This window comes from Schistocerca gregaria, chromosome 2 (assembly GCF_023897955.1).
Source record: "Schistocerca gregaria isolate iqSchGreg1 chromosome 2, iqSchGreg1.2, whole genome shotgun sequence".
NCBI classification, from domain to species: Eukaryota; Metazoa; Arthropoda; class Insecta; order Orthoptera; family Acrididae; genus Schistocerca; species Schistocerca gregaria.
Genome location: NC_064921.1, coordinates 1039095382 through 1039120304, shown reverse-complemented (window position 1 = coordinate 1039120304; position 24923 = coordinate 1039095382). Strand labels below are relative to the sequence as shown.

Genomic DNA, 24923 nt, shown 5'->3' with positions numbered 1-24923 from the left:
CAAAGTCCTCCAGTTTATGTTTGCACAAAATTTATTGAGTAATTAATAAAAAATCTGTGATTTTGAGTCAACTGTTGTTAATCGCATTTCGTCACTTTAGTTTCGTCTCAAAACTAAAAACCTATACTTGAAAGTGTAATCGTTAAAAATGAATATTTGTTTACCTCAAAACTGTGTTAACACAATATTTTTTCTAGTGAAACTTTCTAATTGTAGTTTGATACATCTATTTTCTAAATAATGTCAGCAAAAGAGCATGTATTGTTGAGGAAGTGTATAAGCAGTGCCAAATAAAATAAAAAATTCAGAATGTGTAGTTATCTGCGAATGTATTGTCGAGGAAGTGTATAAGCAGTGCCAAATAAAAGAAAAAGTTCAGATTATGTAGTTGTTCTGTGACAAAAGGTCCGTGTAACTATGTTGTTTGAGAAAATACACAACTGTCAAATCGAGTATTTTTGGGGTTGACTTTTATTTAAAACGCCATGTCCTCAATGTTAACTTCCCAGGACCATCTGGAAGTGGATTAAGCAGCCCATTGTACAGTTTTTGCAACATGGTTGCGATTGTCATTATAAAAGATAAGTAGTCAGCCTTCTAAAGTTGACAGAAACTTGTTATTAAGTTAGTCAATTTCTTCAAGCATTGTGAAGTTTAACTGATTACTCAGATGATGTCTGTGTTAGAATGTGTAAGGCCTGGTGAACTGTCTGTTTTGGAGTGTATTTACCCATGACACATATGACACATCCCAGTATTCACAGTGACTGGGCCTTCAGTTACAACTTATGCTCACATTTGGTGTTTGCAGGAACTTACCTATTCTTCAGGGCCTGAAAGAACAACTGTCGAATTGCTACAGAAGGTGCAAGATACTTGGGACAATCTTTTGCATTTCCTTCTGAAAATACACACCTGCATTGCCACAGCAGGAATATGTTGGGTATTGATGCTATCTTTTGAGCTCCCTTTACTTTGATGTGTGTTTCACTTGATCTGAATTTGTTATTATATGCAGGTGCAATGATGAACTATTTGTCACCCCACTTGTCAATAAAATGAGCTTGTCCTTAAGGGTGTTACAGATTTTTTTCCAGCAGTGTATTTCATCCTCGACAGCACCCTTCACATGCCAACTTCACAATGAAGTTCACAATTACATCCTCTGCTTCCTGCTACTTAGATAAGGCTCAAAACATTTTATGGGACTGCTTTTGACACCATAATGTTCTAATTTACTTATGAGAATGCTGTTATTTACACAGTCAAGTGGTTTTGACAGGTCACAGAAAATACCAGTAGCCTCTAATTTGTTATTTAAAAAAATAAGTACATTCTCACTGTAATAAATAGGCCTTCTCTGTAGTGGATCTCTTAAGGAATCCAAACTGTGTCTTGGACAATATATTATTTGTGATCATATGCTTAAGAAGATCCTTGAACACAACCTTTTCAAATATTTTAGAACAAGCTGCAATAGTGAAATTGGTCGCTAGTTTGACGGTATCTCTTTATCCCTCTTCTTGTAAAGAGGCTTAACTTCAGTATATTTTAGCCAATCTAGAAATGTTCCACTGCTAAGACAAAGAGACTGATTACACAAATTACCTAAGATGGGACTCACCTCACATGAGCACTTTTTGATTAACTTCATTGATATGTTACCATAACCACTAGAATACTTTGATTTTTAAGGATGCTATGATGGATGCTTGTTCTTTGGAAGACATGAGTGTTATTTCCATTTTACTGAAGTTGTGTGTAGAGACTGGTCTCAGATATTCCATTGTACTGTTTACCGACCTGATAATCGCAAGCTGCCAGCAATAGAAACAAAGTACTTGTTTAAGAGGTTTGCAACAGTCATGCACTTGTTACCAATGTATTGTTTATTTTTAGAGTTGTCACCATCTGACTCTGTCTTCGCTATATCCCATATAGCTTTATTTGGTTGCCTGTTGTATTTATCTTTTTCTCATAGTAAAGCTTCTCAGATTTCAGGAGTACTGGCTTCTATATAATGCAGTGTTCTTTGAAAGCATTACATTGCCGACATCAGAACTGTTCCTGATATGAGATACAGTCACCTTTTCCAGTAACTTTATTAATGGATGTTTTTTGTTTTCTATTTGAGTCAGAAGTATTGTAAACATGTATCCAGTTCATGTCTTTGAGCAATCCCCTACAATTCTCGATCTTTGACTGATTTATTATTCTCCTGTACTCATATGTTATTATTTTTATATCTTGACATGTTTCGAAACTTAAAATGAGATGAGACAAAAAAAATAAAATCACTTGTGAACATGCACACACATGTGAGCAAACATCCTTTCAAAGTTTCGTTATAAGAACAATGTTGAAAGAAACATGTGCATTATGAATTACATCTGGTCATGTAATCCAGAATTGTTGTTTGTTTTAGATATATATGAAGTATGTCTGCATAAAACTTTGATGGTTAAGATTTAAATCAATGAATTTTAGTTACTAGTGAAAAATGAAACCTCAGTCAAAAGTGTCACATTGAAATATAAATTCATTAAAAACTTGTAATATCTTCTAGGAGAAGAAGACAATACCTACCTTGGAATGATGAACGTTCACTAACAACTGCACACTGCATTTGCTTATGAAATGTGTATCAGCTTTAAAACTTGTTTATTCAGTAGTGTTACAATATCGAAAGTCTGAAAACATTGTGTAAAACGTAATATACATATTAATGAAAGATAATACAATAGCAGCAACTTATGAATTATGGAAGACATCTGGATTACATTATAATGTCACAGTTCCTTCACAGTTACTTAGTGCCTCTCATAACATTACCAACACTATTTGCAGGAACATAATATAGCAATGGACATAATACTATAATGTACAATTCAAGAAGTTTTAACATGGTGCTGCTTATTGTATGAAAGACAGAATGTCAAGCAATTTTAGCATTACAAAGTGGTTTTTTGATTCCATAGTTTGAGAGTACATAGACTGTTGTTATATTTGCATGTTATATATGCATCATAACTACATGAAATAATTTCTACAGCTACATATTTTACTTATTAAGTTACTTATATTACTCAGTACACTCCCTTCAAATGAAAAAGTATCACTCACTCTTACTTTTTATTAAATTAATCTTTTACATTAACTATTGGTATATAAACGAAATTATGCACTGATTCTGAAATATTTTTTCCTACAAAAGAAAAAAATTCTGTCTTCTAGGTTACAGTAAACTGACATACTACCACAGGATAATAAAATATTTGAAAATATATAATAATTTTCTGTAGTTATCTTCAATCATTTTATATATCTTTATAAAAATCAAGGACTGCATGCTAATAACTTGTACATTTTATATACAAATTATATGTCTTATATGACAAGTGGCTAGCTCACGAAGAGCAGTAGATGCACCAGTAACACCAACTTCAAATATAATATTGTTTTCTTTTCGAATTATTCCTAAATCTACCTTCACATGAATGATATGAGTGATCATAATGTTGCATCAATACTGTTGCTAAAGAATGATTCACTGATGTCTCTACCTTTTATTTTAAAATAATCTGCACCAATGAGAGTTTATTGTTTTTATTCAATATCAAAAGAGACAGCTCTAAATTACTAGGCATCAACAAAATAAATGACTTCTTATCACTGCTCTATGTCATATAAATATCATCACATTAATCATTTCTTCACATATCTCACATTGAATGAAATGCAGGAAATCTGTCCTAAGAAATGTTATCTCCATCATTTAGTATTTATAAATCTCTTCCAGTAAACAATTAACAACCATTAATAAGTATGTAGCACACTGGTATAGCCTTGGATAAAAACTCTCCAATTCAATTAATGATATCATGTACACAAGAATTCACAAACTCATCTATCAACTCTTAAGAGAGTGTGAAATATTTGGGGATTAGTTCTTGAGTATCTGGCTGTACATAAATAACTTAATGTTATGTTAAGTATTTCGTGCTACAGCTAGTGATTAGGTTGACTCTTAGCCATTTTGCTATTAATGATGTTTGTTAAGCCATATCTCCTGAAATGAAATATATTGTTTTCATACTGAACTATGTATGATTGGTTCATATAGTGTATATATGTTAGTATGTATATCACAAAGTATCTAAAACATCAAAGTGTAATACTTTAAAAGTCCTTTACTTTCTTGAAAATCAGTTTTCCCAGCTTGTACATATATCACGTCATAATCTGAGAAGTCTGTCTGATGTTCATAGCAAAAAATTTACCTTCTTCAATATTTCTGGTACTTTTTCTAAAACTGAAATTTTTAACCAGAATCTTTGATAAGTTATATGTAAATTTCATTTATGATTGTTAGCAGCTTTTTGCTACTGATGTCTACATTAAAGTTCTAAAAAATAATTATCACCAATGGTATCTGCATTTTTCCTGTGTCTACATGTATTTTACATTGTTATACTTTATCATAATTAAAATCTTCCTTAAAGCTGCGATACACCTATTTTTATGCTGGAAAAGTTCTGTAGGAGACATATTTACAGCATTATAATTAAAATCTGTGCATTCAGCTAAGTAAAATGTAGCTTTCAGAGGTTATATATTTTAAATGCATTTTTTGGATTAAGGTATTATACAAGTTGGTAAATATTTGCTATTTACACAAAATAAAATGTGTATAAATATTGTAGTACTTGAAGATAAACTGCAAATTAGTCCAGTGGATCAATGAAGTATTACCTCACTGATATTGTCCTCAAGCATGTGCGCTACATTGCTGCTCTCACTAAAAATATGAACTGCTGATGATGTGTATTATTGTTTCTTCAGGAACTGCAACAAAGTCAAGATCTCTGAAATGCTAACAATTTTTGGTTTAAATAGTATTTTTGAAGCGTATTTGCTGTTTGAAGAATTGTGATGTTGTGAAGTCACCAATACAGCGAAAATCTTGGATTTTAATAAAAGTGTTTCATTAAAAGCATATCTTCATGTGATCGGAGAACTAAATGTAGTAATTCTGTTCAAATATGATATTGATAAAAGTCTATTTTTTAAAGATGTCATATGCTTCAGTGAGTGTGCCGAGTTTCATCATTCAGTGAACATTCATTTTGAGAAAACACTACCTTATACTTTTATACTACTGGTAAACATTTGGCACAAAAGTCATACATTGTAAAGATTTCACGATAAATATTTCTGGGCTTTAAGCATCTTTGACAACTTTTCTTCTCAGATTGCACTTTAAAACAGAATTTTGATCTTATTTCTAGTACTGTTAGTATTCTACAAAAGAAGTATATGGAAAAGATCTAATTTAAGTTTGTTATGGTATGGTATAAACATCCTATTTTCAAATGTACCTCACTTTCCATATAACAAAATAATTCTGAAGTCTATTTGGTCCTTTTGTCTTTCCTTTCTCTACTTGGTAAAATAGGTCTAATAGTAATAGTTTTTTATTTTACACTGATACATGTAAAATAGTATTACTCTGCTTCCATGTTGCACCTTTGCAAAGTGGTGGGTGGTAATGGAAATGATGAACTCTGGAAAATCATGAAGAAACTGTAACTGTGTTTGTTAACTTGGTAGTAAATCTTTGCAAACTAACAGCACAGTATTTTTGAAAATTAGATGTATTTGATTTTAGTACCATTCCTGACGAAGAAACAGTTCCAGAGTAGTGAATATGACAGCTATAAGTGTAAAGCTACTTAAAACTTTATTTTCTATATTTTTATGTTTATGTGATGATTTATCATTAAAAAATTCAGAGTAACGATGCTTGCAAACGAAAACATACTGTGAATGTCAAAACACTTTGTAACATTGCATAAAATACATTTTTTTGAATACACATGAAAATGATGTACCTATCAGTTGGTTTTAATGTCATAGACAAATGATACAGTTGCTTTCAAAAGTTTAATTATCAAGTGACAATGACAAAATTAAGTCCATAGTTGTATGACTGATTAAGAATAAGCATTTTCAACCAAAATTTTGAAATCCAAACATAACCAGCAGTTTTGCCAATAATAGTTGTAAATATTAGACTTTTTGTTGTAACAGGTAATATGCTACATTTCCACTTTTTCTGCATCGCCTGTGTTTAGTTTCATGTTGGTGTTATCCAATAAAAAGTTCTTAAAAATGGGAATTTTATTTAATTGTAAGAAATGTTGCTTTACAGAATGTGTACATACTTGAGAAATTAATTAAAATTGTAATGATCATTTATGATGTTGAAATAAGTCTTTTCTGTGACCATTGCTAAATGCCAAACGTCAGATTGTCTATAGCATTGTATTGTCAGACATTTCAGAGACTTGACAACATAGAAAGAACACTATCAAAATAAGAAGTAGAGACTGTCTGATGTTGGTCAGTTAACTGCTTGTAGGTTATGCAGCAGCACAATAGTTTCATTACTGACTGACTCTACCTGTCGCCTTTAAGTTACTGAGAGTCTGTACACATAAAATACATTGTCAAAACTGATGCTTTAAGAGATTTTATTCACAATCTATTTACTGAAAGCAACTTAAATGTGCCATTGTTATAATACCACATTTTGGAGAATTTTTGCATTATGTGTACATTGTCTGAGTCCTTACTGTTGCGAATGGTTGGTTGATGGAATGAGCTGTAAATGACTTTCCTTGTTAATGATGAGACCTTTGTTCTGAAGAAAATTATACTTCTAATCATTCTGATTTTCGAGAAGTAGCTAAAGAATGAATAATTGTGCCTGATTTGTATGTACCATTCATTAATTATATATATTACATACAATGATGTCATAAGGCAGTTGAACATGTCTCAGTGCTAAATGCATTGTACACTGAGTGATGTTCTAGGAGTACAGATTGAAAATTAGTGCCATTTTAAACTCACATAACGTGACTGGAACAATATTGTACCACATACACACTTATTAACTCTGTTGAAAGATTTACAGAAAGGCAGTTCAGATACAACATACACACTTTATAGCACTACATATGTGGGCTATCTGAAAGAATATTAGGCAAATAATAGTCCTAGAATGTATCAACATCAAACATGTCAAGGCTGTTGGCGGCATGGAAATCGTCATGGCTTGCACAGTTTTTAGGTGAACAGGTGACCCTTGCTTCAGAATCACACACACATTCCAGACATGTTCCTGTATCTCGTGGCAGAACTTCACCTATCTTGTATTCAGTTCCTGAAACAAAGAAAGAAGGATTTTCCTTTTAATAACGTCAATAATATTGTGAATTTAAAAATTTTCAGTCGCATGTCCACGTCTTATTTCTTAATGGAGTCCCAAAAAGATGTTACTCTGGTGCTGAATCGTTGATTTATAAAATTCCATTGAAGACCACTGGAAATATAGTGTTCGGTAATAGTAGATTTGCTTGGTTGCAAAAGGCGAGTGCAGCATTAATGTTCAGCGCAGCATTCTTTCGTGGTGCATGTCGTCTGACCTGTGTAAACCATACCACACTGGCAAGATACGTTGTAAATTAGGACCATCCACTGATCTCAGAAGATCTGCAACCTCATATGGTGGGCGGAAAACCAATGTCACGTGATTTTAATGGAGGATTCTTGCTGCGTTAAACGAAATGTCTGCATGGTTTTCTCTTTATACACTTCCTAGCTATTTGTTTTAACTGATAGTTGTTTGTTACTATGCAGGGTAGAATATTCGTTTTCTTTTGGTGGGAGAGATTTTTAGGCAAACTGTCTGTATCTAACACGGTGTGAGCTCTGTGTGAAACTGTTTTAAACACACTTATAGTCTGTGACAGATGATGACAACTCGGCACTCGTAAACACAGATCAGCATGAGTGAGCTTATGATAAACTGAACTCCCCAGAGAGCCATCATTACTTTCTCTAATCAAGGCATCCAAGAATGACAGACAACCGTCTTTCCCTTGTTGCACAATGAACCCAAGAAGCACAAACTCCATTAATCTATCTTTTCCAAGAGGCCACACTACGAAAGTATCGCCCAAATACTTCCAAAATACCGTTGGTTTATGGCACATAATTCAAACACTCTCTTCTTGAAATCCTCAATAAAAACGTTGGCGACCAAGGCAGACGGAGGGCTGCCCATGGCGACGCCATCAGTCTGTTCAGAATATTTTTGGTTGAACATCGAATAGATTCAAGAAAGATTGTGCTGAAAGAAAGCAGTAATGTTCACGTGAAATGTAATATCAATTAGTATCTAAATATCTGCCAGATGGACTTTTTTTAAGTAAAAAGTGATACAACTTCAAAACTAAGTAAACTGCTTAGTGGGAGAGCCACCAGTAAACTGATAAAGTCAGCGGAGCTACAGATGTTGTATGAGCATTTACCCGCAAGCAAGATGCTCTGCTAAGTCATACCAGGAGGAGTGATTACGACCCTACACGACGTGCGCGACTTAGAACTTCCGCATTCCTGAACTTCTCCTCTTTCCCTCAATAGATCAACAAGAGGTTAAGACCACACGGTTGTGCTGTGTGAAGACAGTATAGCCTTACAAAAATTCGTAAAGGAAGTTTACCTTTACATTCAGAAGTGAGCAACATTCGAGCTCTTACATATGATTTAGTCAAACATGTTGCTTCTTTGCTGAGACCATTGATACGCAGATGCTCACGTCACATCCATAACACAACTGACTTTGTCAATATACTGGCAGTTCTCCTCCTAAGCAGTTCAGACCATTTAGTTAACTTTGATGTTTAATCAATTTTTACAAAGATCTCTCTCGCAGATTCTTTGACATTATTGGGTACTATCGTCGGATTAAATTACTTGACAGTTGACAGTTAACGGGCTGGAGTCGGTTTCCTCCAACGTGACGCCCAAACCGGCCGCCGTTTCCAGGCTACTGCACCAATTGTTCGGTTCACCTTGTCCGACTCTTTTGCTGTGTCTGGATCCAAAATGTTGTATCTGGCCCTTTAATTTCGTATTTCATCACACATGATAACCACAAAAATCAACACACACACGCACACACCACGATGCTAATGACACCTAACGATATACAAGCGTTTCATACACAACACAAACCAAACACTACAGATTCCTTCTGCACTAGACGCGATTCAGCGTCACACATAGAGCTATTTTAATCACAGAGATCAGCTTAGATTAGAAAAGTTTTGCTCGATTTTAAAGGAATCCAAAATTTTTAGGACTGCAATTCATTGTTGCTAGTGGAATACCAGAACCATCACCGTTACAGCATAGGTGTACTAGTGTCATAGAAAGTAATATCTTTGGCTAGCAACCAAACAGCGCTAATAATTCGGATCGATCTCAAAAATAATTAAAAATGTAGTTATATTATTAACATTTCAACGTTAAACTGTGTTAACTGAGAAACAAAACATCTCAACAAGCAGCAAGCACATTCGCCTGCGACAGGCATGTGGAACATTTCGGCTCTAGCTGCCAACACGGTGAATAGTCTTTTTAGTGTGTTCATCCGATCCACACATCGGGTTTTGGAGAAATTTCAGTTGTGACCGGATATTGTTCGCCACTGAAAAAAATGACTGACACTATATGAAAAAATACTCTGTTGTTCTCATTCGAGAAGGAAACTCTCCCGGTTCAACCTACCGCCCCGGAAATATACGTCTCGCCAACGGAGCTAATTGCAATAAATGATCATTCTGTACACACAACGCAATTAATTCTGATAACTAGTGTGTCTTTCTTAAATTTCTTATTCCCTTGACGGCTAACAAGATGTTGGGGAAGTGGGGTAGCGTAGCTGAATCTGTGCACAAAGACAGATTGAAAAGTAATGTCTCTATTTGAAAAGCTGATAACGCATATAAAACTGTGAGAGTGTTGAACATCACGATCGAAGTTAATAAGCAGTTAATTAAAGATACTCATTCTAAAAACGTAGAGGTGAAATCTATGATTAATGAAGGATGGTCAGCGCTGTATGAACTGCAATGTTTCAACGGTATCCAGCAGTGGAAATGAAAATAAAGGCAAATATTCTCTCTTAGATTTATGTGCATGGTCACAAAACTCACATTGTATGTTCTGGCCATGTCCCGGCGTTTCACATTTGCAATGGTTGAGGCAACTTCCGACAAGACTGTCTACGCCGTGTTATTGTGCTGAAAAATAATTTAACTCAGCGCCAGAAACTTACACTGAGTGATGTTTTGTCGAGTAGCGAAATACCACGGTTATTAGTGACATAGTAGCTACTTCTGATATGCTCATCAAATCTGACAAAGAGTTTTCTCCCTTAGAAACAGAGACAGCTCAAGGCTCATCTGTCCGTGAATGCCATCTGTAAAACAAAAAGAAGCCGCTAGAGACAACTGACGACTGTTGAGGTGAAGACTTCTCCCACAGATCACACTCCGCCTGTAAACAGAAACACTGAATGCTGAATAATCTGAGGAAAGAGAGAGCACGTGAGTGGAACTTACGAGATCAGCAGAGGCAACCCGGTCGGTACAAAATAATGCCTGAAACTGTGACAAGAACGTCGTTCTCAGAAGAACTAGAAATGATACAGCAGAAACAGCCTCGGTTTGTTGTAGAAATACACAATGTCCCAGACAGTCCAGTGGAAACTACAAAAGAATATAAACAGCCAAGAAGAGCAAAGACACGGAACTGTTGCAATCACTATGGAAACAGTGCCAGACAAGGACACTTCGAAGGCAAACACGGTGACTCAAGACGTCGATCAACGCAAGATGAAGTCACAACCAAACCCAAATATTTCTGGTAATCAAGAGAAACAAAAACGTGAGAAGGAGAACAAGAAGTCTAAAAAATTTACATTATGAGACAGTTAAGATAACATCTCAAGAGAGGAATTTAAAAAAAAATTAGTCACACATAACCACTCATTTCTGCTGAAATCAACATCGAAAAGAGACATCTAAAGTAATTTGAAACTGAAGTGATGTTTATTCGAGAATATATTATTGCAAATTACAATGACAGCGGGATTTATGACTTATTAACTTCCATTCATTTGTTCATGTACTCATATACTTCTTTATTATTGGTGTAGTTATTTATATTCTTGTTGACTTTTATATTTTTCTCTTTAAAGACGAAAATAAAATGGCGAAAGACTATACGATTACAACAGTAAATATTAACCTCATAACATAAGAACTAACAGTTGCTGCTGTAAAAGAATATTTACATTACTCAGTGACATAAATACATAAAACTGCAACCACTTTCTTGAATAATTATTTATTATTCGATGAACTGGGTTTCGAACCTTTTCAGGTTCATCTCCAGATGGTTTCTGGAAGTTTCATCATGAGAATAAACATGAGGTAAACATTGCACTGTGTGTTCTTCCGCGTCTGCTGGTACCACATTCACGTGGGACTGCAGCCAAGCTGTCTCAAGTACCGCCAAGTACGACAATAAGGGTATGTTTTGTGCTGTGGATAACGCGCACATTGACTTAGCGATAATACAGGACAACAGTTACATCGGCGCATTTAACTTGGACAGCACTGACCGGTCAGGTGGTACAGCAAGCGTGCAGTGACGTGGCCAGCTGCAGTTCACATGTAAAAAGAGACGAGCAGAGGGACAATACAGCTTCGATTGCCATTTAATTTTAAGCAGAATGAAATAATACACTGCAAATCTTCCACAATACGTTCCGTAGCCGACTAGACAAAAACGGCAACACGTTATCGTTTCTAGCTAACGTACTATTGTAACTAAAAACAAGAATGATGAAAATTCCTGACTGAACCACAGGGTAATTTTTCTGCATAAGCTGTGTGCAAGGTAAGAGAATATTGAAGGATTTCACCGTATAGTTAAATATTGAAGCCACTGAAGGTATTACTTACAGTCAGTCGTCTGGTAATCTCTTAGCTCCTTCCTTATCCGAATCCGAGGAATACATTTCAGCTCTGGAAGTGACGTGTGAAAAACATGTGTGCGTTAGTTTCAGTACGTCTGACAGGTTAAGTCTTGCTACTTCTTGGGCCAAATCCCGCAGCTTGGCTCCAGATCAGTTCTGTTGGGTTCATATTGTAATGGTACAGTAGCAAGTGTAAAAATGCAGCATTTGTTTGATGTGCTCGATGCTCTTAAAATGGTTGTTTTTCATGTTTATATGGTACTGATCTACCTCTGTGGTATAAAACGATGGACATGTCCAAGTAAAGAGGATTTCCTTTTTCATTTTTGCCTTAAAAATTAAATTGTTATGTTTTCTTAATTTAAACAACTTTTATGAACAGTCTTTCATAAAAACATCGATATTTAAGAATTTGTATTTGAAATGGAAACAGGAATTTTCCATCCAATATGTAATTAGAAACAAGAAGACGTGCATTATTGATAAAAATGATGAGTTTTATAATTACGAGACGTAGGTATTTCAAACTGAACGAGAAAGAACAGGTTATAGGGGAAGTGTGAACCATCGTACTAACAACCACGTTTAGTGCACATTCCATTACTCTACCGACTGCACTACATGTTCAGTGGGGGTATGTGTATAAACTGCATTACATAAAACGCTAAGAAAACTTCAAAGACGATTATCTCCGTAAACTTATAAAAAACATGAAGAACAACCTATTTCTCGGCACTTTTTAACCGTGTTTCACTACGGAACAGAAAGCAACCTCAGCCATTTTCATACTGCGCATTAACGGCGCAACAATCAAAGTACAACGCTGCAGAGGCTGTGACTGCACGCGATTTTTGAAATAAAAACTATGTAGCTAAAGCTTGATTAAGAAAAATGTTGATGGCTGTTAATACATCTGAATATATTAAAGTTTAATTTAACGTAACTTAGTAATAATATATCTAATAAATAAGTAGGAGCTACTTCCAAGAGCGTAACAACACCAGTGTACGTGTGCTACGGCTCCTGACCAATCATCGCGTTTGTGTTTGTTTATATCAGGTTCATTCTTATGATTAACGGGTTATAGAATAATGCTGGGTGCTGGCTCTGGGAAAAGAAGATGGAACACGCTTTAATGTACATCTATGAATATTGTTTATCTATCGGTATGGATGCAAATTTATTTTTTTACTTACTGTGACAGTATGGGCGGCTTTTTTCGTTAGTGTCCATCTGTCTGCTTCCATTTTGATGGCCACTTGGGTAAAAGTGTGTGAAATGATATACCAACTGGCCATCAAAATGAAAGCAGACACATGGACGCTATCGGAAAAAGTCGACCATACAGTCGCAGTAAGTAAAAAACTAAATTTGCATCCATATTGACAGATAAACAATAGTCATGACGATACATTAAAGCGTGTTCCATCTTCTTGTCACAGAGCCAGCACCCAGTATTATGCTTGAAATAATTACGTAACTCCCAGAAACCATCTGAAGGAGAATCTGAAAAAGTCTGAAAACCGGTTCATGGAATAATAAATAATTATTAAAAAAGTGACAGTTTGCAATTTTATGTATTTACATTCAATTAACAGTCATGGGTTCTAAAATATCCGTAATGGGTAAGCTTGTTGCAAGAAGCAGTGATGTTTGATTTTAAGATTGCAGGATATGCTGAAATATTTGGTGTTTCACTCGGACCATTTACAGAGACGGTCAACTTAATCGGAGAAGGGATACCTGTTCCTGAAACTGAAAGATTAGAATCTGGTATAATTATTAATCAGTGTGATCCTACAAGAACTTCAAATAAAAAGAACAGGGCAAGATTTTTTAAAGACGAAATTGTTTATTTATTACAAAGATATATGGAAGATCTTTTTATTGGATGTGATTTTAAGCGTATTTTGAACAACAAAGATCTGATTCCGAATTTTAATGTCTCTAATTAAAGCGCCTAGCCACTGACTTAAAACTTAAGTGTGTGGTTCCGCAGTATTGTAGCAGAATCTACAGAATCTATGTCACAAAGTCTGGAAAGATCTTTGATTAAAGTTTAAACAACTCCTGTGTATTTCACTGACGACGGCGGCATTGCCTCAATCTTGCAACATAACCGATTTGACGGTTCAGGAATCAGTGGAACCTAAGCATATCATTATTGCAAGTAAATGTCTTACAAGACAGTCTGAAATAAGCAAGGGAATTGTCCCTGCTCTCAACTGAGGTATGCAACAGTAGACTTTCGCGTTAGGCCAATAAGACTCTAAGTAACATCAGTCATGTGCAGTTGGGATAACCATGTTCCAGTGCATAGCAGCATATAGAGATTTAATTACTGTAACCTCTAGGACTAATATAAAATGCGCACTTTTGTTCACTGATTCTCATAAGGGTTTTGACTAGGTGGACCATAGGTTTTCTATTGAAACTATGGGAAGAATGGGTTTTCTGGAACGTTGCAACAGGAATCAGTGCTAATATATCAGCCAACTGTCAAAAACCGAAGCAGATGGAATTGAGATGAGAAGTTCCTGAAAGAAGCCCTCTCTCTACGCTCTTATTTGTCCTATACTTAGACTGATTCCTTCGTAATGTTCGTGCAGGTCTAATGCAGGTGTCGTACTGAGAAATTATGGTGCTATTTCCTAATTATAAAAATTTAGTGTCTTATGTCAGGAGCAAACACCAATGAAAATAAAAGCAAACTTTAAATCTACGAGGCTACCAGCAAATTAACATAGATTGGCAAAGTTAGTAACTCAGTGTAAAGCGCTTGGAAACACTCCGACCAGTTGTCCAATGGAGATAACAGTTAGTGACTGGAGAAATTCAAGGAGACAAATAATATAAACCAAATGCAGAGAACAAAAAATCTCGGAAACTTACTAAATGGCGCAGCTGTTTTCGTTACTCAAAATGATAGTAATATTATGTGAACCGTCACCAAATACCTGTGGAAAGGGGAAGTATCCAGAGTAGAAACAAGAACAGCCACTCTAGATACCAAAAATGGAGGTTTTAGATTAGATGACATAAAACACAAGGCTTCTGCACATTTGATAAGAAGGACCGATGGTATTTCGAAAGAAAATGCAGATAATATTACATATAAATTATTTGAAATTCTCAGACCCGAAAGTGTCCGAGCACTAATAGATGTGTAAACAAAATAAACCAATGGCTCCAACATGTAAGGACATATTTTGTGAAAATAAGGTAACTCAACAATGAGGTCACTGATTCGTAACAGATAACGGCCAGAGACATTACTTTACAGAAAGAACATAAAGGGAGAACCGAAATAGAAAGGAAATGCAGAAATATCGAACGGGATGCTGTATGGAAAAGTATCAACCCGGGTGCATTTTCATCTGAAATACGTACAACATGGTATAAAATATAGTCAGCACAAATGAAACGTCGAATGAAATCGGGATTAGCCAAAAAAACTGGTATGGATCCAGTAGTACGTAGATTTACATATGCTGTCAATGTACCAAACTGGAAATGGCTCAGAGATCTGCTAGCTTTTCATACAAGATCTTCAAACAGACCTTTTTGTAGGGTCTGTGCAGGATATGGTGGCCGATGCATAGTGCAGTATTTTCGTTCAAAGGGCTGGGGGAGTTCATTCGTTTGTCTGGAAGGGGAGGTCGCCTTAGTCCACTGCCGTCTACCTCCGTCATAGGAGGAGTTCTGCACAGCCAGGCACGAGAGGTTATTTACAATGGGACTACATTTATGTCAGAAGAGGCAACAGAGAGGGTAAAGAGTCCAGGCTAGTACTGGCGTTTTGCTTTGGACAATAAGAAGAGTAAAGAAAGCGGGAGAAAAAGTAATTGCCGGTAGTGCTGAGGTTGTATGTACTGCAGGAAAAAAAGCGGAATAAAGAGACAAAAATCTTATATTTTGACGAACAAGCTGTGCGGTGGCTGATACTCATATTCCACATTTGAAGAATGGTTTGATAGTGATTGAGTGTGTATCAACTTATGTATAAGACTGTAATTCATTGTGTTTTAATACAATAAAAGCTTTTGGGGAAAAAAGTACCGCAGTGGTTAGCGCCTTAACCTGTTATGCAGAAGGGTTCAGGTCTAAAACTCGTGGAACTCAGCAACATACTTATTTTAATTTCTAAATCTAATCAAAAGACTTTCATTACTATTTTTATTGGATTTATTGATTTAAAATGTAATTTTTTAAGACCTGTAATACAGGGTGATTCAAAAAGAATACCATAACTTTAAAAATGTGTATTTAATGAAAGAAACATAATATAACCTTCTGTTATACATCATTACAAAGAGTATTTAAAAAGGTTTTTTTTCACTCAAAAACAAGTTCAGAGATGTTCAATATGGCCCCCTCCAGACACTCGAGCAATATCAACCCGATACTCCAACTCGTTCCACACTCTCTGTAGCATATCAGGCGTAACAGTTTGGATAGCTGTTGTTATTTCTCGTTTCAAATCATCAATGGTGGCTGGGAGAGGTGGCTGAAACACCGTATCCTTAACATACGTCTATAAGAAAAAATCGCAGGGGGTAAGATCAGGGCTTCTTGGAGGCCAGTGATGAAGTGCTCTGTCACGGGCTGCCTGGCGGCCGATCCATCGCCTCGGGTAGTTGACGTTCAGGTAGTTATGGACAGATAAGTGCCAATGTGGTGAAATATGAATTGTTGTGCTTCTTGTTCGAGCTGAGGGAACAGCCAATTCTCTAACATCTCCAGATACTGTAGTCCAGTTACAGTAGCACCTTCGAAGAAAAAGGGACCAAAAACTTGGCAATGGTGTAAGGCACATTCGGTTGGAATCTCATTGACTGGAGTAGATTGTCTTCAGTGGTGAATCTCGCTTCGAACTGAACCCCGATACCAGTGATGACGTATGTGGAGACGCCCTGGACAGTGGTGGGATACAAACCTGAGTGTCGCCAGACATACTGCCCGATAAGCAGGAGTGATGGTCTGAAGTGCCATTTAATTTCATAGCAGGACCCCTTTAGTTGTCATCGGCAACGCCTTTACAGCACAGCAGTACGTCTGCGATATTATGGGCTCCGTTTTGTAGCCCATCATGGTAAGCCGCCATGGGCTTACACTTCAGCAAGATATCGCCTGCTCGCACACGGGGAGAATTTTTTGCTGCTCGTCTTCGTGCTTACCGGACCATATCTTAGTCAGTAACATAGCCGGATCTCTCCCCAATCAAGAATGTTTGGAGCATTATGGGCGGAGTCCTCCAACCAACTCAGGAGTCTGACGATATAACACGCCTGTTGGACAGAATCTGGTGTGATATCCCTCAGGAGACCATCCAACAACTCTGTCAATCAGTGCCAAGCCGAGTAACTGTTTGCATAAAGGCCAGAAGCGGATGAACGCTTTACAGACTTGCTCAACTTGTCAAGCTCGTTCTCCTGAACAAATCATTCAATTTTTCTTACACTGTAATCATTTGTTTGTCTGTTCATGTACGGCACATTTCTGATTTCCGTCCCATGTGGATAATTTCTTCGCAGTGGGCGGGTTTGTCGGTCATAGAGTGAAGTTTGCCTAATCAGCTCGCCCACTTTCGAACACCAAGCTTTTCGCTTCGTACGTGTTAAATTTGCTATTTCCACCGCTAGTCCCACATTGTATTTTTCGGGTACGTTCCGGATTTTCGTAGCTGTGTTTTTATTGAAGTCAATCTCTTCAGGTTGTCTTCATTTTAAGCTACGAACATCTCCAGATGTTTCCAAACGCTGACAGAGATTTTCAATCATCTTAGATGTATTATTACACTCCTGGAAATTGAAATAAGAACACCGTGAATTCATTGTCCCAGGAAGGGGAAACTTTATTGACACATTCCTGGGGTCAGATACATCACATGATCACACTGACAGAACCACAGGCACATAGACACAGGCAACAGAGCATGCACAATGTCGGCACTATTACAGTGTATCTCCACCTTTCGCAGCAATGCAGGCTGCTATTCTCCCATGGAGACGATCGTAGTGATGCTGGATGTTGTCCTGTGGAACGGCTTGCCATGCCATTTCCACCTGGCGCCTCAGTTGGACCAGCGTTCGTGCTGGACGTGCAGACCGCGTGAGACGACGCTTCATCCAGTCCCAAACATGCTCAATGGGGGACAGATCCGGAGATCTTGCTGGCCAGGGTAGTTGACTTACACCTTCTAGAGCACGTTGGGTGGCACGGACGTGCATTGTCCTGTTGGAACAGCAAGTTCCCTTGCCGGTCTAGGAATGGTAGAACGACGGGTTCAATGACGGTTTGGATGTACCGTGCACTATTCAGTGTCCCCTCGACGATCACCAGAGGTGTACGGCCAGTGTAGGAGATCGCTCCCCACGCCATGATGCCGGGTGTTGGCCCTGTGTGCCTCGGTGGTATGCAGTCCTGATTGTGGCGCTCACCTGCACGGCGCCAAACACGCATACGACCATCATTGGCACCAAGGCAGAAGCGACTCTCATCGCTGAAGACGACACGTCTCCATTCGTCCCTCCATTCACGCCTGTCGCGACACCAATGGAGGCGGGCTGCACGATGTTGGGGCGTGAGCGGAAGACGGCCTAACGGTGTGAGGGGCCGTAGCCCAGCTTCATGGAGACGGTTGCGAATGGTCCTCGCCGATACCCCAGGAGCAACAGTGTCCCTAATTTGCTGGGAAGTGGCGGTGCGGCCCCTACGGCACTGCTTAGGATCCTACGGTCTTGGCGTACATCCGTGCGTCGCTGCGGTCCGGTCCCAGGTAGACGGGCACGTGCACCTTCAGCCGACCACTGGCGACAACATCGATGTACTGTGGAGACCTCACGCCCCACGTGTTGAGCAATTCGGCGGTACGTCCACCCGGCCTCCCGCATGCCCACTATACGCCCTCGCTCAAAGTCCGTCAACTGCACATACGGTTCACCTCCACGCTGTCGCGGCATGCTACCAGTGTTAAAGATTGCGATGGAGCTCCGTATGTCACGGCAAACTGGCTGACACTGATGGCGGCGGTGCACAAATGCTGCGCAGCTAGCACCATTCGACGGCCAACACCGCGGTTCCTGGTGTGTCCGCTGTGACGTGTGTGTGATCATTGCTTGTACAGCCCTCTCGCAGTGTCCGGAGCAAGTATGGTGGGTCTGACACACAAGTGTCAATGTGTTCTTTTTTCCATTTCCAGGAGTGTATTTACAAGAGAAGGCATTTTTGTCAGTGATTCCGATACTGTCAATCCTTCGATGTTCAAATCACGAGGAGTTGTCACTAACAACCTACAAGCACCAATAGCGTAGCTACTCAAAAACCAGAAATTTCCTCTGTTTCATATTCCATGATGCATTTTTTTAAAAGCTCACGCAACCTAAAACACACGAAACTGGTAGCATCGTGTAGTGAAAGCTCTAAATGCCCCAAAATTTATAGTTTTGCCAAAGACTTTTGCCACCTGCGGGCCATGCTACGCAGTGACTTGCGTTGCAGTTTCTAAACAGTTCCGCAACGCAAAGCGTAAACTAGACCTTGGATAGTGTGCAGTAATGCTGTTGTCGACCGTATAGTACAGTCGTCAGAAAATCATAACGAATCACAAAATGATTTAGACAATATATCTGCATTTTGCGAAATGTGGCAATCGACCCTGAAGAATAAAAAGTACTCCAAATGAGTACTAAAAAATCCATTGAATTTCCGCTACACAAGTCACATAAATTTAAAGGATGCCGATTCAATTAAACACCAACAGATTATAATTGCGGACAACACAGTACACTGAAAATGATGTGTGGAAGGCGAAACAAAGACTGCGTTTTAATTGGCAGAGGTGTAACAAGTCTACCAGAGAGAATGTCTAGACAACGTTTCTCAGTCCACTTCTAAAGTGCAACATGGGATCCTTACTGAAGGAGGACACTGAAAAAGATCGAATAGCTCTTTTTAAGTTAGCACTAAACAGGGGAGAGTGTCACCAATAAGATAAGCGTGTGACAATAATTGAATCAAATGCTTATTTCATTGCAGCGAGATCTTTTCACGAAGTCACACTCACCGCCTTTCCACATCGAACGCCAAAATACTTTGTTGAATTCTAACTACATAGGTATAAACTTGCATAGTGATAAAACAAAATAAATCAGAGTCCGCACAGAAGGATTTAGTTGTTTCTACGTCCTGTTCGAGAGTGGAAGATAGATAGTCTGAAAGTGGTTTCACGAATCTCCGGTCAAACATTTAATGCATGCATGCATGCATGCATGCCAAACGAACTTTGCATCGAGCTACACAGACATTGAAAACTACAGACACTGCCCTACTGCAAGGCAATCTGACTAGCAAATGCGATGTCTTTCCCTGTGCGGTAATCGTGCGATTTGTGTGCGAGCACTGTGGGACGTAGACGCTATGACGTATGAAAGTCTGGAGATAGCTATAAGACATGCACGGGTAGCCTAAGCGGTTAAGGTGACCACTCACGTAAAGCAGAAGATCCGGGTTCGAATCATGCTCCGGCATAAACTTTCGTATGTTACAAGTGAATCGTGTAGGCAATGTATAATTGCATTCGCAATAACTTACATATGAATCACAGAATAATCATGTAGGTGTAGAGAGGAAGTTCAAAAATGTATTCTTGACTATCGTGAAGGCGGTTCGATAAATCCTCTCATCATTCATCATTTGCTTGAGGCCTTACTCCCGCTCCAATGCGGGATCGGCCTTGTGACTATTGATTTGGCAGTGTCAGTTGCAGAGGGTGGCCGGATGCACTTCCTGCCGCCACCCCAAACTCCTGGGACAGAATTAGTGTACACAGCTGTCTGCATCGAGTGTAAGCCATGGAAAAGTGCGAACGTGTTTCATATGTCTGCGAGGCGTGGAAATGAGGCCGAACATGGGGAGCAGCCCAGTATTCACCTAGCAGGATTTGGAAAACCGCCTAAATACCACAGCCAGGCTGGCCGGCATACCGGCCCTCTCCGTTGATCTGTTGGGCGGATTCGATCCAGGGCCGGCGCGCCTACCCGAGTCCAGGAAGCAGCGCATTAGCGCTCTCGGCTACCCTGGCGGGTGGTTCTATAAATCCTCTGCCTGGCTCTTAAGTTAATTTGGAGAATAGCCATGGAGACGGTAACAACAACGACTCTGTACTATCGTACAAATAAGTAATTATTTTCATCTGATTTTACGATAAACTTGTGTAATTGATGTTTTGATTTCATTTCTTTTTGTTTCATGCCATTATGTTAAGAAAACAGTAAATATGTTTCAATGCGAATATTAATTTTTATGTCAAATGTCAAGTAATATTGTAATAGAATTGAAATGTAACAAACATTGAAACTGTTGTAATATGTTTAAAATTGTAACTGTGCGTCTGGTCCATATGTAGACAATGTGGTAGGATATGTAGAATGCAAAACCTCGGGTGAATACCCTGTCTGTAAGGGAGCGGTAAAAGGTGGATGGCAGGTGAGCGCGGGAAAATGAGCGCGGGCACTGCACGGCACAACGGGCTCAGCAGCAGTAGTTGGAGTCTGGCTCTGGTTTGAGCAACACCTTCCGGAGCGAGGAGGCTCTCCTGGAAGACGTAGCTTCGCTGAGCCTCGGGTATGCCGTTCCAACGCCCACACAGCATGGCAAAATTCCATAGGCACTAAACGGAAAAGTACTGCGGCGCTAAGAAGAATTAAAGTGCCGATACGTTAAGAGCCACAGCTGTGGTTGTATGTGTGCTCTGTGCCTCGCCATCTTGCCGCCCGCCAACCGCCGCATCGATACAAGCAAGTTGAAACTTTTAGTACTGTATTCGTACGAATCAGAGAGTTAACTGTGTTTGTTTGGTGCAATAATAAACTAAATTTTACCAGAACGTTTCCATCATTTAATTATCCTCACAACTAACCTAGACAGGGTCCTTTCCAAACGTTGTGCAATCCGAGTGTCCCGAAACGAAAATTAAGAATTGTGTTAATAATAATTATTTGCAGAACTAGCTATATTAGAATGGTGTTTAAAGAACTGTTTTGTTAATGAACCAGTAAATGAATAGCGAAGGTCTAACGAAGTCGAAAGATAACTTTAGTATTGACATAGTAATGAAGTTTACCATTTCGAGACAGATTTAAAGGCATTTAAATGAGCAGTAAATAAGATGAAAAGAGTAGTAATTTATATACTGGAAATCTTGAATGAATAATAAATTCAGTAATCATTTTTTAAAATACAGCGATTATAACAGATTCAGGGTCCCCCCTTCATTCATTTGAATTCTGAAGTCAATATAAAAGTCAAAATTTATCAGTGTTTTATCTTTATCAAAATTGACATTATGTGTGTGGAATGAAAGTACAATTTGTAGGGTAACCTATGCCCGATTTTAATCAGATTAATAGACAGTATAAAGTTTTGTGGGAAGCATTATAGTGTAGTGTTATGTATTCATGATTTTTCATATCAGTACAGAACGTGAAGCTATCAGTTCAATAGATTTTCTGGTTCTAAAATTCTACTATATTATGCAGTGTTACAACTTGTTGTTTTGCATGAATATATACCAACTTGTACAAGGAAGAAAATCAGTTAATGCCAAATTAGGCTGGCGACCGTAGCATATTCTGGTTTGCTTTTGATCCATCCTGGCGTGTGATTGGATTTCGAACTTACTTGACGGATCATTGTTATTACAGAGTGGATGTAAGTCTGATTTGCCACCATTCAGGTACACACGGTCGATATCTATGCGAAAATCCTTTCTCATAAGGTGGATCCCGCTCACGTACCATAGCACAGGATTTAACGAGTACTGTGTCAGGGATTACGAGATGTAGATGTAAATGCACGTACTAGTCAAGTCTGTAGGTTGTACAGTTGTATATAAGAACAGGTGGCGCCTGTGCAGTGTCTTCAGCAGCCAAAGTCCTTGCCACATTGGTAACACCGGTTTCTGCTCCATTAACGAAGTTAATCCACATTGTACCTAGCTAGTTCTTGGATGGGTAACCGTCCGGGAAGGACCTGATGTCGTTGGTTGTAAGGATGCAGAAGTCGCTCAAGCGGCATCCAATTGAAAGACTTGCACCGGGCCGTTGTGCTACACGACATTTTTTTTAATGTCCTCAGTAGGCCCATTGTGGTCAGAACAGTGTCCTGTGTAGTTGTGAGTGCAATGTGTCGGAGTTAATTGAATTCGAACGTGGGCAAATTGTTAGTCGTTGTGTGGTAGGTGCTCTCAGAATCAAGGTAGCAGAAGCGTTTTGCGTTTCAAGACGGAGGTTTATACCGGAAACAGGGAAAGCGAAGAAACACCATCCGCTAAGTCACAGCGTGGACGAAACTGCGTGTTGAGCGATCGTGATAGACGGTCATGGAAGAGGACTGTGACGAAAACTGGAAAAGTCACTGCAGGATCGAATGAAGCACCTGTGAACATTGTCAGCACCAACTAACACGAATGGAGCTCCTTTAACGGGAAATCGCAGGGGAAGCTGGAATTCCAAAGTCACACGTCAGTGACGCAAATGATCACAACAGAAAAATCTGGTGTTGAAGCCATAAATCCTGGACAATGGAGCACAGAAGAAAGTTAGTTGGTCGGATGAGACTTGTTTAACATCGTTTTCAACTTGTGGCCGAGTTTACGTCCATAAAGTGAAATAAGGCGAGTGTGGCTTCCTGGTCCAGCAAGTTTGAAGGCCCACAAGAAGCTGTGTGTGGCAGGACGTTTCGATACCACTCCAAGGCGTTATCAAGGTTGGTAATGGAATGGCAAGTTTCCATATGATGCTGATAACGGTTGCACGGGCTCTGGTTGACCCTATGGTGTGCGTCCGCTGAGCCACGTCTCCAGTGACGCTGTACTGCTAAGGCCCTCTGCTCCCGCAATATAGGACGGCCGGCGGCAGTTGCTCTCGGAGCCACTTTGTCACGTGACGATACGAAAACGTCATGTCGTCGCGGCTCCAACACCATAGTTCGTGCTTGTAATATTTCTGGCATATTCAGCCATCATATTAGGCTCCAGGAAGCTATTCCCAGGACAGTGGAGATGCAAGAAGCATAGAACTGACGCAATATGCGATGAGGTACCGGTGACAGATGTTAGATTCGGTACCATTCCCGTGAGAAAGACCGCCTGCATGATGCTGCTGCTCTGTGACTGGCTGCTGCGTTCGGCAGTAGGGCGCCAAAACGTTAAACTTTAGTTGCTATTATTAATTAAACCTGTCATCCAAATTACTTCATTTTTTAAAATAAACATCTCTCAACAGCCAGCTATCAATCCGTCATTTCAAAATTATTAAAATCAAGGTATTACTAAAACAAAAGACTGACGATGTTACTGCCGATGCACTTCGGTGGCGTTCGGGTCACGCCTTGCTGGCTTGGCGCGCGAAGTGTCTCGGGCAGTCCGGCTCCCCAGTTCTGACCGTTCCAGAAGACAGACATGTTGCCTGTTACAGCAGTATTTGTTTCATGCAATTTTATTTACTGCAGTTCCGACCGTCGCTAGGTACATACATCTTGACTGTAATAGTAGTTTTTGATTCTTGCAATTTTATTCTCCATTTCTGACGGTTCCAGTAGACAAATATGTTGTCTGTAGCAGGATGTATTTCGTGTTATTTTAGCCAGATATGACGACTGTGGAAAGATATGTTCAATACGTTGTGATCAAGAATAGTTTCTCGTGTCTGCATCAATAAAAACGCGAGTGGCATCCCAAATTAGCTACAGTTTATTCGTAGCAGCAGTTCCTTGCGAAGTTAATTTCAGCCTCAAGAAGAAGAATCCACGACCTGCGTGCTGTTTTCTGCGGTGGGGACATCATCGTCATGAAGACAGCAGGTTAGTGAAGTGTACAAGAACTTATGTATTCCACACACGACAGTGGAAACAACTAGGCACCTCACGTGTACTGCATGCACAGTACAAATGTGCTCAGTGACACGTCATCAGAGGAGGTAAAGAAGGATGAAAGTATTAACACTATCTCGCTTTCATTCCTTTTTTC

At 38.9% G+C, this 24923-nt stretch overlaps 1 protein-coding gene across 1 annotated transcript in view; it reads right to left on the bottom strand.

Moving 5' to 3' along the window:
* Positions 1-2644: 2644 nt before the first annotated feature.
* Positions 2645-24923, bottom strand: part of LOC126336093 (mucin-19-like) — a 749219-nt gene continuing 726940 nt past the window's right edge. The window contains exon 5 of the mRNA XM_049999574.1: positions 2645-7228. Within this exon, the coding sequence (XP_049855531.1) occupies positions 7062-7228 (167 nt within the window). The 3' untranslated portion in view covers positions 2645-7061. The remainder of the gene's footprint in view (positions 7229-24923) is intronic.